This window comes from Theropithecus gelada, chromosome 1 (genome assembly GCF_003255815.1).
Source record: "Theropithecus gelada isolate Dixy chromosome 1, Tgel_1.0, whole genome shotgun sequence".
Lineage (NCBI taxonomy): Eukaryota > Metazoa > Chordata > Mammalia > Primates > Cercopithecidae > Theropithecus > Theropithecus gelada.
The window spans coordinates 187,758,234-187,778,266 of record NC_037668.1 but is presented as its reverse complement, the minus strand read 5'-3'; the positions used below and the strand labels follow the sequence as shown (position 1 = coordinate 187,778,266).

The following is a 20,033-nucleotide window of genomic DNA, read 5'->3' as shown; positions in this document are numbered from 1 at the left end:
ATCAAGTGTCTAATAAAACTAATTTTTGACAAAGTTATCAAGACCACTCATCATAAGAGGTAAAACTATAATAACTTTATAAAAATTAATATAGGCTGGGCATGGTGGCTCATGCCTGTAATCCCAGCACTTTGGGAAACCAAGGCAGGTGGCTTCCCACCTGCTTGAGCCCAGGAGTTGAAGAACAACCTGGGCAACATGGCAAAACCCACTTCTACCAAAAATACAAAAAATTAGGTGTGGTGGCATGTGTTTGTAGTCCCAGGTACTCGGGAGGCTGAGATGGGAGAACCACCTGAGCCTGTGAGTTGAGGCTGTAATGAACCACATGCCACCGCACTCCAGCCTGGGCAACAGAGTGAGACCCTGTCTCAATACAGAAAAAAAAAAATTAATATATAGGTAAATCTTCATGACTTTGGATTGGCAAAGTATTTCTAGAAGTGACATCAAAAGCAAGAAGAACAAAAGAAAAAATAAATAATTGGACTTCATCAATATTTAAAACCAAACGATACCATCAAGACAGTGAAAGGAGGGCCGGGCGCTGTGGCTCACGCCTGTAATCCCAGCACTTTGGGAGGCCAAGGTGGGTGGATCATGAGGTCAGGAGATGGAGACGATGCTGGCTAAACGGTGAAACCCTGTCTCTACTTAAAATACTAAAAATTAGCCAGGCATGGTGGCACACACCTGTAGTCCCAGCTACTCGGGAGGCTGAGGCAGAAGAATCACTTGAACCTGGGAGGTGGAGTTTGCCGAGATGGCGCCACTGCACTCCACCCTGGGCGACAGAGCAAGACTCCATGGCAAAAAAAAAAAAAGACGACAGTAAAAGGACATCCCCACAGAATGGAAGAAAATATTTGCAAATTAATTACCTAATTTGGGACTTGTTTCTATAACATACAAAAACTCTTACATCTCAATAATAAAAAGACAAGCCAATTTTAAAAACAGGGAAATGGTCTGAATAGATAGTTTTCTAAGGACGATATACAAATAGCCAGTAAGCACATGAAAAGATGCTCAGCATCATTAATCATTAGGGAAATACAAATCAATACAACAGTGAGATACTTTCGGGCGCAGTGGCTCACACCTGTAATCCCAGCACTTTGGGAGGCCGAGGTGGGCAGATCACGAGGTCAGGAGATCGAGACCATCCTAGCTAACACGGTGAAACCCCGTCTCTACTAAAAAAAATAAAATAAATTAGCCAGGCGTGGTGGCGGGCGCCTGTAGTCCAGCTACTCAGGAGGCTGAGGCAGGAGAATGGCGTGAACCCGGGAGGTGGAGCTTGTAGTGAGCTGAGATCGCACCACTGCACTCCAGTCTGGGCGACAGAGCCAGACTCCCTTTAAAAAAAAAAAAAAAAAATCAATGAGATACCACATCCTGCTATTAGGAATATCTAGAATCAAAAAGTCAGATAATAACAAGTGTTGACTTGTATATGGAGAAATTTTAACCCTTATACATTGCTGACATAAAATTGTGTAGCTGCTTTGAAAGACTGCCTGGCAGTTCTTCAAACAGTTAAAATAGCATTACTAAATGACTCAGCAATTCCACTCCAAGATACATAACCAAGAGAAATGAAAATGTATGTCCTCATAAAAACTCATACATGGATGTTTACAGCCACATTATTCATAACTGCCAAAAGGTGGAAACAACCCAAATGTTCATCAACTGAGGAATGTATAAATAAAATGTAGTATACCTATACAATAGAATAATAGCCCTAAAACGAATGTAGTACTAGGGCTGGGCGCGGTGGCTCACGCCTGTAATCCCAGCACTTTGGGAGGCTGAGGCGGGCGGATCATGAGGTCCGGAGATCGACACCATCCTGGCCAGTGTGGTGAAACCCCATCTCTACTAAAAACACAAAAAAATTAGCCGGGTGCGGTGGTGGATGCCTGTAGTCCCAGCTACTAGGGAGGCTGAGGCAGGAGAATGGCATGAACCTGGGAGGAGGAGCTTGCAGTGAGCCGAGATCGCGCCACTGCACTCCAGCCTGGGTGACAGAGCGAGACTCTGTCTCAAAAAAAAAAAAAAAAAAAATGTAGTACTAACACTTTCTAAACACGAATGAATCTTGATTATATTATGTTAAGTGAAAGACCACATGTATTATATGATTCCATTCATATGAAATATCCAGACTAAGGAAATTTAGAGACAGGAAGCAGATTAGTAGTTTCTTAGGGCCGAGGGGGATGGTTGGATGGATGTGTAAAGGGCAATGAAACTTCTTTTTGAGGTGACCAAAATGTTCTAAAATCATCTATGTTGATTGCACCTATCTGTGAATAAAGTACAGACTGTTGAATTGTACACTTTAAATGGCTAAATTATGTGCTATATGAGTTATGTCTTCATAAAGCTGTTATTAAACGATGCCTGTCTTCCTAGGTAAACTACATGTTTTGTTTTGTTTTTAGAGGCCAGGTCTTTCTCTGCAACTCAGGCTGGAGTGCAGTGGTACGAACATGGCTCATTGTAGCCTTGGCCTCCAGGCCTGCCTCTGCCTCCCCAGTAGCTGGGACTACAGGTGTGTGCTCCCATGCCCAGCTAATATTTTGATTTTTTTGTTGAGATGGGATCTCACTTTGTTGCCCATGCTGGTCTTGAAATACTGGGCCCAAGTCGTCCTCCCTCCTTGGCCTCTCAGAGTGCTGAGATTACAGGGATGAGTCACTCACCCATGCATGTTTTGATATCACTAATGATGTTTATTTTGTTAATCATTGTATTTAGACTTCAGGGTATAGAGTACAGCCATAAACAACCTTAACAGTTTGAATTACTGAAAAATAGTCTTTTATTTTAGACCTAATGATCTTACAAATTACCTGAAATGTAAGGTTTGTTTTGCCTTAGTAATAGATGTAAATTTTCTTTTAAAACTATATTTGAGGCTGGGCGTGGTGGCTTATGCCTGTAACCCCAGCACTTTGGGAGGCTGAGGTGGGTGGATCACGAGGTCAGTAGTTCAAGACTAGCCTGGCCAAGATGGTAAAACCCCGTCTCCACTAAAAATACAAAAAACTTAGCTGGGTGTGGTGGCTGGCGCCTGTAATCCCAGCCACTCGGGAGGCTGAGACAGAACTGCTTGAACCCGGGAGGCATAGGTTGCAGTGGAGCCAAGATTGCGCCACTGCACTCCAGCCTGGGTGACAGAGCGAGACTAGTCTCAAAAAATATATATATATATGTGTGTGTGTGTGTGTGTGTGTGTGTGTGTGTGTGTATGAGATAATAATTTTAGCAAACTGGAAGATTCAAGAAAGTCTGGCACCTTTTATTTCATGTGTGTTTCTAGTTTTATTTTTCCCTACAGTCTTGACTTTTGTTAACAATTGTTGAGTTCTCATTAAGACTATCAGGTGAATCATTCATACAAAGTTTTTTAAAAAGTCTTTCAAATAAGAAAAAACAAATTCACTTACAGGTAAAATATTTCCCATTATTTTATTTCCTTAAGTCAAACTCTATATCCTAAATAACTAACTTCACTAAAATATCAAGAGTATTTTATAAGACTTGCTGAGTTAACTGACATAATTAATTCCCCCAAATTTCTCCACTCCTTCTGTGAAACCTACTAACTGATGCTCATGGTGCATTGAACATGTTGGAGAGGACTGCTCTCCAACATGCCCACTTACTTCCGCACCCATCAGTTGTAAGCTTATCAGAAATCGGTGATTTGTTCCCAAAGTTGGCAGTTTGTTCTTGTTGTTGTACTTAGACTGATATTCAGTGTTTTATAAATTGATGAAATATGAATGCTCAATAGAAATTGTTGTTGTTCTATAATCTTGGCGTTATGATAGTCTGAATGTGAAATGCAGTAAGGAGAGAAGCCAGAAGGTGTGGAGGTCATTCTTTTCAGATGGAGTCTTGCTCTGTCGCCTAGGGTGGAGTTCCTTGCTGCTGCCATCATTATTAAACAGCTCTTTGGAGCTCTCTAATTTTAGTCCCTGTGAATTCTCCCGTTTTTCCTTGTCAGTTTCCAATCTGTATTTTGAGAAATACTTGATTAAAATATTTATCTCCTAAGTAGAAAAATAAGAACTCTGGAATTGTCCAAACTTTCATGTTTGTAACTCATGGAAAACACATTCCACAAATAAATTTGATGTGAGCATAATATAAATATTTAGGCCTACCTCTGAATAGATATTAGAGAAGAGCTTAGCTACAGACCTTTTATAACAATTTAACTCTACATATCTTTTTTTATATACCTTTATAAAGACATATATAACCTTTTTGACTTTTAACAATAATATAATCATAATCACCTTATATTCAACCTGTGTTTTTATGTTGCAGTAGTTACTCTGGCTAACATAAACAAGTTTATGTACTGAATTTTTATACGTGCGTTCAAGATGAATAGTAGGTAAAGAAAAGTAATTTTTCCAGGAAATGCACACAAGTGCTGTGTGTTACTAAAAGAGTACTCCATAACACAGAGGAACATAACTGTAAGGATTAATTAGAAGTGTTAGATGGGCGCAGTGGCTCACGCCTGTAACCCAGCATTTTGGGAGGCTGAGGCTGGTGGATCACGAGGTCAGGAGTTCAAGACCAGCCTGGCTAAGATGGTGAAACCCCGTCTCTACTAAAAATACAAAAAAGAAGCTGGGCATAGTGGTGGGCACCTGTAATCCCAGCTACTCGGGAGTCTGAGGCAGAGAATTGCTTGAACCCAGGAGGCGGAGGTTGCAGTGAGTCGAGATTGCACCACTGTACTCTAGCCAGGGCGAATGAGACTGTGTCTCAGGAAAAAAAAAAAAAAAAAAGTGTTTATGTGCCTTGCATTACAAAAAATCTATATCATGAAGTTTTCTTAAAGGACTCCAGCCTAGCTAGCCTTTTGAGAGTCTATTAGGGGCCTGCTAGGGCTATGTAAATTCTTAATCCTCTTTTTTTGGTGTCATTATATTAAGAATATAAAAATGAATAATGAATAATTGAGGAATGTTCCAAGTATATTATTTGGAAGAATTATTAGGAGCAAAATCAGTATCCTTTCTCTGCTGGAAACAGTGACTAAAAAGAGAAAGTGGAAGGCTCCTTGTATTGTTAGGAAGGTCATGCTCTTGGGCTTTGTATAAATGCAGGGTATTTAAAGTTCCTAGTATCCTTGGAAACACAAACTGTTTATAATACCAATTGGTGCTTGTGTTTCAATGACATCATACAATTTACAGATCCACACAATGAACGTCTTGTTTGCGGACCTACAGAGGAGTTCAGATAGTTTTGGAAAAGCAACTGAATGCCTATAGGATTTAAGGCTTAATTTGTGTGTGTGTGTTTTCTCAGGGTTTAATTTTAAGAAAGAGTGACAACCTTACTATTCCTTCTTTAAATCTTATGAGTTTGGATTCAACTTTTTTTTAAAAAGCAAAATATGTCACCCATCAAATTTGTCATTGTTTTGTATTCTTATGATTGCATTTGAGAAGTATATACACATTTTTGTCCCAATTGAAACCTGTAGAAAAATAGATGAAGAGGATCAATTAATCCTCTCAAGTTTAGCCATCAACTGTGAGTGGTAAGAGACTTTTAGAGCTGAGACTGTTTGAACTAACTGGTTAGAATAAAATAGTGCCACTAAAAAGATTTTTTTCTCTCTTCTCATCCCCCCTGCCCCCCACTCATTTTTTTTTTTTTTTAATTCGAGAGGGAATTGGTAGACTGACCTAAATGGTGTACATTAAGCTGAACAAATAGACCTAAATAAAAGAATGTGTTTCGGCCCTTATATTTCATTTCTGCCTGTAACTGTTTCTCTAGCCAAAAGGCTCTGGATTTGTTGTCTTTTCCTTTGTAAAGTTTGTATTAAGAATAATATGTAGATTTCTGGCACAGCGATATACTAGAGTCTGTCCGATGGTATCAGATGGAAGTATGTTTTTGTTAGAGCAAACCTGTGCAGTATTTTTTTTCCCCAGAATATGTCCAAGGAAAGGTTTATTTACATTCATCATATAATCCTGAAGATCATTCACAGTTTAAATCAGTTTTTTCTATCACATTTTATTACAATATTTTTAGCATCTGAAAATTTTCAATAGGAGTAACAAATGAACCCATTGTTTCAGATGTGTGAAGTTAAGATAATAATAAGTGCTGTTGTTTATTGAGGGCTTTACAGTATGCCAAGCACTGTTTGTAATGCTTGATATTTCTCATTTAATCTTCACCACATTGCTACATATTAGAAACCACATTATTCCATTTTAAAGATGAGAAAACTGGAGCTCTAAGAAGTGCTCTTTAGAGATGGTTGTATTATCACCTTGATAGTTTTCACTGTAAGCTCAGTGATTTGTGATTCAAATGGGTCCCAATTCAGAAAAGATGCATATGTAGTTCTGGATTCTATTGCACTTGATATTATAAATAGAGATAGAGCTATTGAAGATTTTTAATGCTGCCATACTCTTGACAACTTTTATTTCTAATGTAGCCTGCCTTCTTCTGCTTTTTTAGATAGAGAGGTGATATCACAGCATTGGTTGTGTAACCAATGGCTAAAATCTCAGAAACTGATTTCTCAATAGTGAAATTAGTGTCTGAGTTCCCTCTTTTACACCTTCTCCACTAAGAATCACATTCCTTGAAAAGTTCTGATTCTTTTCCCACACCAGCTGCCCCTAAAGGAAAGTGTTGAGATCTAATTCAAAAAGAGACAAGCATGAGGATATATTAATATAGGGAGAGATACTAAATATAACAAAAGGAATGTGCATTAAATGGTATTTGAGATTAAGTCTTAGTGTAGTTCATTTTTCTGTTAACAGAAACATGAGACATGAAAATGATCTTGAGTTTTGATTACTTAGTAATACAATACTGTGGTCATATTTTAAGTGCCATGCTAGTTTTGCTTATGCTTTTCTCTTTCTTTTCTTTCTGAGACAGGGTCTTGCTCTGTCACCCGGGCTGGAATACAGTAACACAATCACAACTCACCACAGCCTTAACCTCCCAGGCTCAAGCAGTCCTCCTGCCACAGCCTCCTGAGTAGTTGGGACTGCAGGTGTAAGCCACCAAACCTGGCTGATTTTTGTAGTCTTTTTGTAGAGCCAGGTATCCCACTTTGTTGCCCATGGAGCTCAAAGGATCCTCCTGCTGCCGCCTCCCAAAGTGCTAGGATTACAGGCGTGAGCCACCATGCTTAGCTACACTTTTCTTAAATTAACACAGTATTTATTTAAGAAAAAATTGTAGATAGGCCTTTATTTCCTTCAAAGGATTAGTGTGTAAGTGACTTATTTTGAATATTTTATATTTTTCTGTTTAAGAGGTTTAGTATGAACTGTTGATATGACTGATCTATTGGGATTGAAGAACAGGCTGTGATGGACTGCCATTTGTCATCTTACTGTTGGCACCATTCATAAGACTCCATTCAGTTAACTAGGCCATATAGTTGCTTAAGCAGACTTGGCTCAGTATGGAAATTAAGGGACTTATCTCTTTTAGGAGACTGGGTTGGACTGTGTTGCCCAGGTTTGAGTGCAGTGGCTATTGAGAGCACAGGCATGCACCCTACAGCTTCGATCTTCTGAACTCAAGTGATCTCAGCTCCCGAGTAGCTGGGACTGTAGAGGCATGCCCTGATATCCCAGCGGGACTTATTTCTTCTAATGCATATTTAAGAAGTGGAAGAAAACTATATGATCTGCTTTGCTTGCATTTCATGGCACATGTGATCGGGGCAGTGCAAACTGTTATAGTGATGTGGAAGAGAGAAGCAAGGTAGAACCATCATAGGAATTATTCCCCATCCTTACCATCTTCTTAAAATAAGTAATGGCACCAAAGTAAAATGAGCTCTTCTCTAAAGAGAAGTGTTACCTTTATCGAATATCAAGTTGTCTGCCATAAATAAGTCATGCCTTCAAGGAATTTATTACTTTTTTTTACCAGATAACTCACTCTGACCTGTGATAGAACCTTCATGCTGAACTGTGGTGCTGCTGAGACTGAGAGGGAAGTAGCAGCAGAACTCTGCAAATGTTAGACTAAAGGAAATTACTCACTAGAGAGAAGTATCACATGTTATCTCTTTCCTGTTCTCTCCTTCTCTTAACAAGGGTGATAGTGAGCATAGTGGATTTACTAACTAGACACCAGTGATCAAGTAGCTTGAAAATTAAGCTTCTGTAGTTGACAGGGAAACTAAAGTGGTTAGCTAAGGTTAAAAGACGCAATATAAATTTATTTCAGCAAATAGTTATGGTCTTATAGTAAATGTGGTAATGTAAGGATTAAGACTTGTATTTCCATGAAGGCAACCATTTCTGACCTAATGACTTTATATCTTAAACATATTGAATGATTACTTTAGTATCCATATTACTCATCAAGGTACGAGTGTGGCCATATTTAAATCTACTGAGGCCATTTATTTGTATGAACTGTAATATAATTTGCCAGCCCAAATGTTCCTTGTGTGTCAGGACAAAGCAAAGTTCATAGGTACTGTGTGTTGGGTAGTTATCAGTCTAAGAAAATTTTTGTTTGTTGTTCTGGAAATGTTATTTTCTGACATTTTGACAGAATATAGAGGGCAGGAAGGTCATGAAGGGATAAAATAAGTAAAATTAAACTTTAAGTGACCTGACTGGATTTTCCTTTCCTTTTGTGCTTTAAGAATGAAAGAGAGTGACTTAGTTGATGGCAACTACACTAGATCTTAAGCAGACAACATTAATACATTTATAAAATAATTTGAACATATATCTGCAGTATATTGTGGACTGCTCCTCAACCACATTACAATTTTTTTAATACTTTTTTTTTTTTTTTGAGACAAGGTCTCATTCTGTTGCCCAGGCAGAGTACAGTGGTGTGATCATGGCCCACTGCAGCCTGGACCTCCTGGCCTCAAGTGATCCTCCTGCCTTAGCCTCCCAAAGTGCTGGGATTACAGGCATGAGCCACTGTGCCCAGCCTGTTACAGTTATTGACATTGTTAAGAATCATCTCCACATAGCAACTCTAACATTATTTCTCCTACTATATCAGAAATTGTCTATAGAAGATAGACATGTGTATGCCATATTTTAAAATCTGCATGTCAGTGGCAAGGATTTTATTGTTTATTAAAAAAATAAAGAACTGCCTTTTAAAAAGTAGCTTGTTGGCTGGGCACAGTGGCTCACACCTATAATCCCAGCACTTTGGGAGGCCGAGGCTGGTGGATCACGAGGTCAGGAGATCGAGACCATACTACTAAAACCCCATCTCTACTAAAAATACAAAAAATTAGCCAGCTGTGGTGGCGGTCACCTGTAGTCCCAGCTACTTAGGAGGCTGAGGCAGGAGAATGGCGTGAACCTGTGAGGCAGAGCTTGCCGTGAGCCAAGATTGTGCCACTGCAGTCCAGCCTGGGCAACAGAGTGAGATTCCCTCTCAAAAAAAAAAAAAAAAAAAAAGAAAAGAAAACTTGTTAATTGGCCTATTAGTATGATATTAAACATGAATGCCTGTTAAAACTGTTGTGAACATGTTGATGAAAACAAAAATGGGATCCTCCCACCTCAGCCTCCCAAGTAGCTGGGACTGCAGGCACGCACCACCATGCCTGGCTAATTTTTGTATTTTTTGTAGAGATGAGGTCTCACTGTGTTGACCAGGCTGGCCTCAAACTCCTGAGTTCAAGTGATCCACCCCCCTTGGCCTCCCAAAGTGCTGGGATTATAGGTGTGAGCCACCATTCCTGGCCAGATGTTTTTGCTTCTGTAATAAAGTGATCACTTTAATTCTTAGCTTTTATGAAGTAATACTTGTATTTTGATTTTGGGTTCAAAGCCAAAACAAATCTGGTCATTGGAATTTCAGAGTTGCGAAGAATTTGCCATTTCTAAGCCAGGTTAGCTCTGATGTGGGAATAAAAACGTATGTATAGATACAGAAAAATATAGATCTATCCTTCCACAGCAGTTCAGACTTCTGTAGTTTACACCAATTATCTATTGGGAATGTGTTTCTCTTTTAGTGTATTAAGACCTTGCCTATTTAGATAGATTTCCCAAAACTGTGTTGTTGTTACTTCTTTTTTTAGGTTGGCACTAAGATAGATGAAAGGCTCCTGAGACTGAATGAAACATTAGAGTTTGTGTTAACTGGGAAGATTCTCTCTATAGAATCCCTTTATAAAGCTTTCTCTGGAAGGCGGTAAATATTAATAGTGTTACTGTCTCACCAATGCAACACAGTGTAGTAGTCTGTTATTGTGAGGCATCACCCAGAGTTGTTTGTCTCATGACCAAGAGAATTAAGGAGCATGGACACAGAGGGTGAGGTTGGAGCAAAAGTTTAAGAAGCAAAAGAATGAAAGTTGTCTGCCGCAGAGAGGGGGCCCAGAAGAGGGTTGCCATTTTTACAGTTCAATTCAAAGGCTTTTATAAGAAACCGATGATGGCATATCATTTGCATAAGGTGCAAATTTCTGGTACCTCCACCCTGTCCTGCTAGTGTGCATGCGGGCCCTTAACTTGAGTTATTCCATAATGCTTTGTTCCCTTTACTGCACATGTGTTAGAGGATGGAATTTTCCATTGTGGCCATGTCTGGGCAAGTCATCTGTAAGTCATCTGTATAATCTGTCTTATCTGTGTGGCTGTGAGCATGTCTTAGGCAGGCTTCCCTATGCAAGTCCCCTTATCTGTGCCTACAGCCTGAAAAATCAGGCTTTTGTTTGAAAGGATTCAACCAAGTACCCACCATAGCTGCCTGCCTGACCATTTTCTTCCTTTTTCCTCTCTCAATAGGTTCATGATTTTACCAATTGCATTTAACATATCATGTCAGAATTTTTAAAAACATGAGACTAGTAAATGAAGTGATTCAAAAGCGACTCAGATGAACTTCTAAGGAGCTGTAAGATACAAAAATAAAATTTCCCACAGCAATTTTTTCTTACACATTCTTCGTATTTTGGCCATAGACTTACTGTCCTTTCTCTCTTATCCCTATTTCTGCTTTCTATCAGATCCCTTTAATTACTCTCCTGCTATAAAATTTTTGAGGCACTTTTCCTCAGTATGGAAGAGAAAAGTTGCTTATCCTCTAAGAAAAAAGTTGGAGTGTGTCTGTGTGTGTGTTCCTGTACTGAAATTTCCAGTTCTATCATATCATTCAGTTTGTCATTTTTGTCAAGTAGTGTATCATGCTATGATACTTTTTTCTCCCATTACAGGGGTTAACACATGAGAGGTCTGTTGTTATTGTTGTTTCTTTGACAAGTAGTTTCTAAATTTATATTAGCATTTGCAGTTGCTGAATTTATATTAGCATTTGAAGGGGTCCAAAGTTTGCTTTTTAGACTTACTGACAGGCCAAATGACTTAGTATTTTGAATGCTGTTTTGAAATTATTTAGAAATAATAGATTGCATTGAATACTTCAAATAAGCTTCCCTTTTAGGTTATCTTTCTTCCTTTTTTGAAACCCGTCTTTATTGGACTTTCTGTTATATATTACAGTTACATAACCTGCTTTATTAACTTTTATCAATTTGTATATTTATTAGTGACTCTTTTATTCTTTCATCTCTTTTGTGTTATTCATCCACCACAAACAACTAGAAAGTTACCCGTCCTGTTGATTCCTGTTTCAAAATGTGGCTCACATGGTCTCTTTGTTACCATTTTCACTACAACTGATCTGTTTCAGACTCTGAGCATCCCTAAATCAGGCCATTACATCAGTCTCCCATACATTGTTAAGACCTCTGATCTTTCCCCTACTTCTTCATCTTGTTATAAACTAGTATTGCCAGATTTTCTTAGAATACCTCATTGAGTTTCTATTGTCTAAGCAGTGGTTTTTAGCATGTGGTCTGTGGAATGCTAGAGCTCCAGGACCCCCTGATCTGATGGTTTAAAACTATTTTTTATAATAGAACTATAAGACTAATTATAGTCATTCAGTCTTGGTTATATGGCAGACATTTTCTGGAAAAAGAAAGACATAAACCTATCACTTCAGGGAAACAACCAAGAGTATTTATTGCTAATGATGAAATTTAAGACTAAAAGCAAAAACTAGAATGTTAGAAAATTTGCATCTGCAACTTTGAGCTTGGCAGCTTCCCGGTAGTACTTGAAGTCTTTTCTGATGAGATCAAAACTTTTTTGAAGATTGATGAATGTGACATTATATAATGAAAAGTGTCAATATTTGGAATATCTGCAAATCTGAATGAACCAGTATTTTTTAAGTGATCGGTGCATGATGTTTATAAACTCACATAGGTGGGGTGAAATATCCACTCCAAGGACAAGGTGGACCAGTGGTTTTTGATGTAACAGAATATGAAAAGTTCATTGATTTGGTTTCAGATTACACATTGACACTAACTTTTGAAAAGCAACTGCTTGTCAGGTTTGGTATAGTATTAGCAAAGAATATTCATAGTTATTGGGAAATATTATTAAAACACTCTTTCCTTTTCCAACTACATATTTGTGAGTACAGATTTTCTTTATGTATATCAACCAGAAAAACACAAAGCAATAGACTGAATGTAGAAACAAATATAAAAACCTTGCTGTCTTCTATTCAGCCAGACTTTAAAGAGATTTGCAAAAATATAAAAGTGTCACTTTTAAAATTTTTTTTGAAAACAGGTACATTTCATTAAAAATGTGTTACGTATGTTAACATGCAATAGGAATGTTATTGTTAAATGAATTCATATTTTTAAATTTCTCAGGTTTAATTTCTAATATGGTAAATATTGATATAACCCATATAAACAAAAACTCTGAAGTCCTCAGTAATTTTAGAGTCTAAAGGAGTCCTGCAATCCTGCAATGAAGAAATTGGAGAACTGCTGGTCTATGGAATAATACCCAGTTTTAAAGAAGTATTTACAAAGAGATCCATTGACTTACCTCTGATTCTTTTTTTTTTTTTTTTTTTTTGAGACGGAGTCTCGCTCTGTCGCCCAGGCTGGAGTGCAGTGGCCGGATCTCAGCTCACTGCAAGCTCCGCCTCCCGGGTTTACACCATTCTCCTGCCTCAGCCTCCCGAGTAGCTGGGACTACTGGCGCCCGCCACCTCGCCTGGCTAGTTTTTTGTATTTTTTTTTTTTTTTAGTAGAGACGGGGTTTCACCGTGTTCGCCAGGGTGGTCTCGATCGCCTCACCTCGTGATCCGCCCGTCTCGGCCTCCCAAAGATTACAGGTTTGAGCCACCGCGCCCGGCCTCTAATTCTTTTTAATGTTTCTAAAATTATTTAATTTTTGTAATGAGGACAGCATTCATTGTCCTTAGTATCCTCGTAGGAATGAACAGAGCAAATCCAAAATTGTTTCCAGTTTTGCTCTTAAGATTTTTCTATATGATTCTAAGTTAGTTATTCTTTTTTCTGGCGAATTTTAGATACTAAAAATAATTGGAAGTCAGAAATTAAAAGTAAGTCACTAGAGCAAAAAAATAAAGATTGATAGGATTGGCAAGGTGAAATAGGGCAAAAATTTGAGCTTGTCCTGGTAATGCATATAGTCTCAGTATACAGGCCTTGCTTACGTGCTTTTAAACCTTCATTTAGCCCTGGAAATGAGGACATGATATAACTTAACCTATATAAATTAAATATAGGTTATTTTTTAAAATATCACTTTATTACTTAAAATGCCTTTCAGATAATAGAGAAGTACTAAAAGGAACAGAAACTATCACTTTTTTTTCTTAGTTTTTTTCCTTGGTATACATTCTTTAAAAAGGCCAAAAATGAGCATTAGAAAAAGAAGCAATAAAATCTATAGGATAGCTAATAAATCCCTCTGTTTAGACAGACAGAATTTTTTTTTTTTAATATAGAAGTATTGCTCCCTATTTCATTGCTCTCTATTTCTTCTTATCTTTAGCACTAGAGGAGGGTGGTTCAGGGTTCCAGAATGTTTTTTTTTTTTTTTGAGATATTGTCTTGTTTTCACAATACCATGAAGAAATTAGAAAAAGGATCAGGTTGGACAAAGGGAGAATATTCTTACAGAAAAGAGAATTTAGATTTTCTTTAATTCAGTGTTGATGTAGATTTACATTTTGTCAAGGAAACCTGGGTTATACTATTAATGCAGTATCCTATATTACAATTTTTATGGACAGGGTTTATCAGTGTCTTCTTGCTAAAGTTAATTTACAGTACAACTTACAGTGGGCAGTTTAGGTCACCCATGGCTAACTTACATAATAAAGCTAGTTATTTGAATGACCATAAATTGTCTATTTTGTCAAAGTTTCTAATTGTTTAGACCATAAAACTATTCATATTTCCACATAAAGTAGGTACATCTCTTTCTGTTGAAGTCATCTTGGTATTTGACTCTAAAAATAGACCTATATGTGGTAAAATTGTAACCCATATTTTTGTCCAAATCATGTGAAGAAAATCAGTTTTGACATGGCTTTTACATGTAGGCAAGAATATGCTATATGTGTACAAAAGTATTCAGAGTCAGTTTCATTGAGTTTTTGGTGATAATTTTGAGATTTTGAAGTCCAAAGAAAACTTTGGAAGAACTGAAGATGTAGTTCTAACATAAAATAATTTAAGATGCTTAGACTACAAGGGGAGCGTTGAGGATAGGGGAGAGAGGGTTGGTGTGGATTGGAGATGCTACAGACGTAGCATGTAATGCTGTGCATAGTGCGGAGGAGATACAAACAGAAAATAAGGGAAGAAAAGACAAAACAGTGAACTTCTAAGAATTAATAACATGTCTAAACAAGCCCTAATAACACTGTTGGTTCTTGGACCTTGAATTATCTTTGGGGAGAGTTGATGAACCCCGAAACATGCCGTGCAGTAAGTTTAGATAGCCTTAGAGAGGACAGGAAGTTAAACCAGAAGAAACAATGAAGACAATATTGAGCACATAAAGGGATTTATAAAGAGAGACCTACATAGTTCTACGAAGAGAAACATAGGAACTGACTTGTTGCTGACGTTCTACAGAGCTCCAGCTGTAATTAGGCATATTTGGTTAATTATAGTATAAGATACCTAGGAAATTATTTGGCTTTCCTTGAAGTCAAGCCAATGCCAATAATATACCTATCATCCTGTGTCAGAAGACAAAAATTCTATAGAAAGCAATGATACTGAAAAATACTCATATAATAGATATAATGTGCTTTTTTATGATTTACGACTCCCCTGCCCTCCTGGGTGTTGGTTTTCTAATTATTTCAATTTGAGTTTTTCCTTTAGCGTAATAACTAAGTAGTGATAATCCATGTTAAGTTATCTTTATAGTATATTCCTGAGAAGAATTAGTTCTTCATGCCTGAAGAACTTTTAATATATTTCATACTGTCATAAAAGCTTTTTAAAATAGATTTAATGTGTACTTATACATTAAAATATGTGCCCAGTTCCAACAGCCCAAATGAGCAAACATTTTATATCAAAAAAAATTGAAAATGACAAAGATGTTAGTAACCACTTGGTATTTTATAAGGAAATGAGACAGTTGGGAATTGCTGAGACATTTTGCTTTAATATCGGGTATCTCCACCTTTAAGAAACATCATGGTAATATATTTAGATCTTTCCTTAAGAAAATTATTTTCTATGTTTTTAAGATCTTGCTGGCCTCTAGTGGTAATATGATGCTGTTGTTTAAACATTTTCAATTCTTACGAGTGTAAAGCCATTTGGAGGGCCTTGTCTGCTGATAAATTTACTGTCAGAGTTCTGGGTTAACAGTGTTCTCAAAGTGTACATGTCACATCATCTTTCTCCTAAAGACTAGAGAAGGTGTCTGAGTTACTCTGTCTCTGTATTTTGAATGATACTGGTTAAGCTCTGAAGCAACCTCTCATTATTATAGTTTATGTACAGTGGTACTTACTATGTAAAGTTTGCACTAACAGTTCTTCCCAGAGTGTTTCAGCCCTCTTCTCTGAAGGTTGTAGGGCTATTTTTTCCTTATTTTGTATATAACAGTTTTCATTTTCTTCAGAGGAAACTTTAAATTTACCATTGAGATTCATGTTTAGGCTCACCTCTTTATTTGATTTGGAAGAATTTTACATTTGAAGTACTGGTTTACTAAGCAAGATAATGATTTGTCACTTTTTTTTCCCTTTTGTCATGCAGATGTGAAAGGGCCACCCACGCATCGTCTGTCTTGTGGTCAATCACCCTACACAGAGACAACAACATGGGAGCGGAAGTATTGCATCCTCACAGACAGCCAGTTGGTATTGCTCAACAAGGAGAAGGAGGTGAGATGGATATTATTCAGGAAAGTTACTTTCCTTTTCTGAGTAAATTCCTGAAATTACCTAGTTTTTGTTTGCATTTTGATAAGTTGTATTATAAAATTAAAGGCTTGATGAAGATATAGGTAAGTCTAAAAGGCTGCTAATATCATAAAGATATGTTATCTTCATGAAGGCGTGGGTTTCACAAGATAGGGCTGGATTTTCACTAAGAAACAGTGGAAGAGACACTGAGTTAAACTGAGGAGTTTGGAATGGGAAGGGGTTGGATTATATAGGCCTGGCCCTGAAAATGGTCTAGAGGGGCCATTGGAAATTACATCAGTCTACTTCCTAGCAAAAACCAATGTCATTAATTGGATTAATTGAAAGAGTTTATCGAAGGGACTATTTGCAGAGTGTGGGCAGCATAAAGGACCTATCAAAGGATGAGGAAGCACCCACGAGCTAGCAATCGCAGAAAACAGTTACCACCCTAGGCTTCCAAGGCAAGGGAAGAAAGTGATGTTTCTGTAGCCTAGAGAACTGTAGCTGCATGAGAGAGCTGCTTGACAGTTGCTGTGGTTATGCACAAAAGAACACAGTCTCTATCTATACCAAACAAAAATGGCCAGCAGGGAGGAAGTAAGACAGAATAAACACTCCAGCTCTTTTCTTCTGCCTTCTGATTTCTTGCCAGTGTCACCTGTTGGCCAAATCGAACTCAAAGGCAGAAAAAGATTGCTTTTTGATGTATGCTGTAGAGGTCAGCTTCCTGAAACATAGCAAGGTCAAGAAGGGTAGAGAGTAGAATAGATCTGGCGAGGTAGACAGAATGTAACCATGACAGACGTCTAGTTCTAGGTGTACTTTCTGTTCTTCTAAATTAAAAAACTCTTAAACTTATCACATGCTATTACTATTTTATTTCTCTGACTGTTACAGTTTACAAATCCTTCCACAGCCATCTCATTTATTTGCTTATTGGTGATTAATCAGATGATTGTTATCATTCAGATTTGGTATGGTAAAACTACTGCATAAAATCATCATAATTCCCAATTTCCACCATTTAAAAAAATAAGTGAATATAATATTGACAAAGAAGAGGAATAATGAAAGGGAAGGAGAAGATATGATTCAATGAAGGAGAAAGATTAATTGCCAAAACTAAATAACTAGAAAGATGTAGGTAGAATATCCATTCAGTAAGTCACCTTCCAGAAAGGTGAGTTCAAAAGAAGCAAAGAACAGGAAACACATTTCTTAATTCTCATCTGTGGATCCCTACCTCCCCTTTCTTTTCTCTTGCTCCTCCTTCCTTCCCTGTCCCTTCTTTTACCTGTCCCTTCTCTTTCTCAGCATTTTTTGATGTGGTAAAGATAGTACCAATAAAAACAATTTCAGTTTCTTCTTGTATTTTAATAGGCATTGCTTACTTTCAAGGGCCTTGTTAATATGCCTCCATGAAGAACTTGTTATTCTTTTTCTCTTGCCATTGAAAATATCTTTTACTTTTGTTATCATCTCCCTACCTATAACCCTTTTCCAGTATTTTAATATTCTTAAACTTAATTTTATTAAAATAACTGAATAAAGGTCAGACTTTTCTAGAATAAGTTGTTTATGTTGCTGTGTTTATATTAAGTAGATACATAATAAAAATTGGTAAAGTAAAAATATTAGTATAGAACATTTCTAATTATCCAAACTATTCAAAATCTTCATTTTAACCAAATGTACTGTCAGCAGTCTTTTTCAGAGCTATTAATAAGGAGTAATATAAACAAATCGTTTGCCATCTTTTTGCCCTTACCTACATTTTATTCAGTTTAGTACTGTAAGAGATGAAATAGCTTTAAGTGTAGATAACAGAAAGTCAAGAAGCATGCCTTTTCCAGAACCAAGGTGCAAATTAATCAATTGAGTTACCTGCGCTTGGGCCACCTTTTGTCTCATAAAATAACTGTCCATGATAAATAATTTTCTATAACAACATCTTATGTACTTTATCCCTTTTTATGCCAGTCATCATGAGTAACCCTGAACACCTGGGGAACCCTTATCCCCCACGCTGTATGTACTCTCCCTGTGGCTCTGTGTATTCTCTTCTCTGACACTATCTTCCACTCGTCCTTCCCCACCTCTTGAAATCCTTTCACTATGTCCACTGCAATTCCAGGTTCATCATCAGCAAAACCAGCTGTTTCTTCCACCTCTTCTCTGAAGGGATCCCTTAACTTCTTAGTCTTACAAGAACTGAGATCTTCCCTGAGGACACTACCTTCCATAAAGTTTTGTCAGTGGATAGCTGTTTTTCCTCGTACTATAATGTCTGTGATAGGTGCCTTCCTCTTTCATGGCTGCTGTCTGTTCTCCCTTGTTTTCCCTTTAATCCAAACTTTGCCTCTCACATTGTAATTATCTTTATTTATTTATTTATTTTTTATTTTTATTTTTTTATTTTTTTGAGACGGAGTCTCTTTCTTGTTGCTCAGGCTGGAGTGCAATGGTATGATCTCGGCTCACTGCAACCTCCGTCTCCTGAGTTCAAGCGATTCTCCTGCCTCAGCCTCCCAAGTAGCTGGGATTACAGGCACCTGCCACCATGCCCAGCTAGTTTTTTGTATTTTTAGTAGAGATGGGGTTTCACAATGTTGGCCAGGCTGGTCTCGAACTCCTGACCTCAGGTGATCCACCCGCCTCAGCTTTCCAAAGTGCTGGGATCACAGGTGTGAGCCTCCGAGCCTAGCTTTTTTTCTCATCTGAAAAAAATAAAGCCTGTATTAACCTCACTTGTACCTCCAGATCCCATCCCTTTCACTTCTCTCCTTTATAACAAAAATTCTCAAAACTTCTATGCTCATTGTCTTTAATTCCTGTTCTCCCTTAAATCTATTCCAATCAAACTCTTACCCACATCCCTGCCAGAATTGTGCTTCTTAAGCTCACTAGTGACCTTCCCATTGCTAAATTCAGAGGTCAGTTCTCAGTTCTCATCTTAATCTGTTAATGGCATTTATTGTAGTCGATTACTCATTTCTTCTCCTAAAGTTACTTTTCTTATTTGGCTTCCATGACATTGTGCTCTTTTTCTTTCCTGCCTCTCTGGAAGTTTCTTTTGAGTTATCTTTACAGATTTCTCTTCTTCTCTCCAAATCTTAACATGGAAGTGCCATAGAGTTCAGTCCTGGGACCTTACTTCCTTAGGGATCTCATCTCATTTATCGTCTTGAGACTGTAAATGTCCTCTAATGCTGATGATTCCTAATTTGATATCTTAAAAATACGTAGCACTGTTCTCTCTCTCTTAAAGAGATCGAGTCTCACTATGTTGCCCAAGCTGGTCTGTAACTCTTGGGCTCAAGTGATCCTCCCACCTCAGCATCCCAAAGTGCTGGAATTACAGGCATGAGCCACTGCACCAGACCATCTCTCTTCTCTAGACTCGTATATCCATCTGTGCATTACACATCTCTACTTGGATATGTAAGAGTCATTTCCAACATGCCCCACACTTCAGCCCTAATCTTCACTTCATAACTTACCAGAGGTGAGTTATCTCCATTAATGGCAACTCCATCCTTCCAAGTTTCAAAGGCCAAAAGCTTCCCCAGCTTGCTACTTTCCAGATGTACTGTCTTTGTCATTATTTCATGAGTACATCTTCCCAAAGGCCTTAGTCTTGGCTTTTTCTTTGCATGGAACATTCTTCCCTCTTATATTTGCATGGCTCATTTTCTCACCTCCTTCATCTCTTTGCTTACATACCA

The 20,033-nt window shown here is 37.7% G+C and overlaps 1 protein-coding gene across 2 annotated transcripts in view; it reads left to right on the top strand.

Moving 5' to 3' along the window:
• The window catches only part of RASAL2 (RAS protein activator like 2), a 369,092-nt gene that overhangs the window by 170,199 nt on the left and 178,860 nt on the right, over positions 1–20,033 (top strand). For both annotated transcript variants that reach the window (XM_025400463.1, XM_025400454.1), the window contains exon 2: positions 16,157–16,284. In XM_025400463.1, the coding sequence (XP_025256248.1) occupies positions 16,157–16,284 (128 nt within the window). The remainder of the gene's footprint in view (positions 1–16,156; positions 16,285–20,033) is intronic.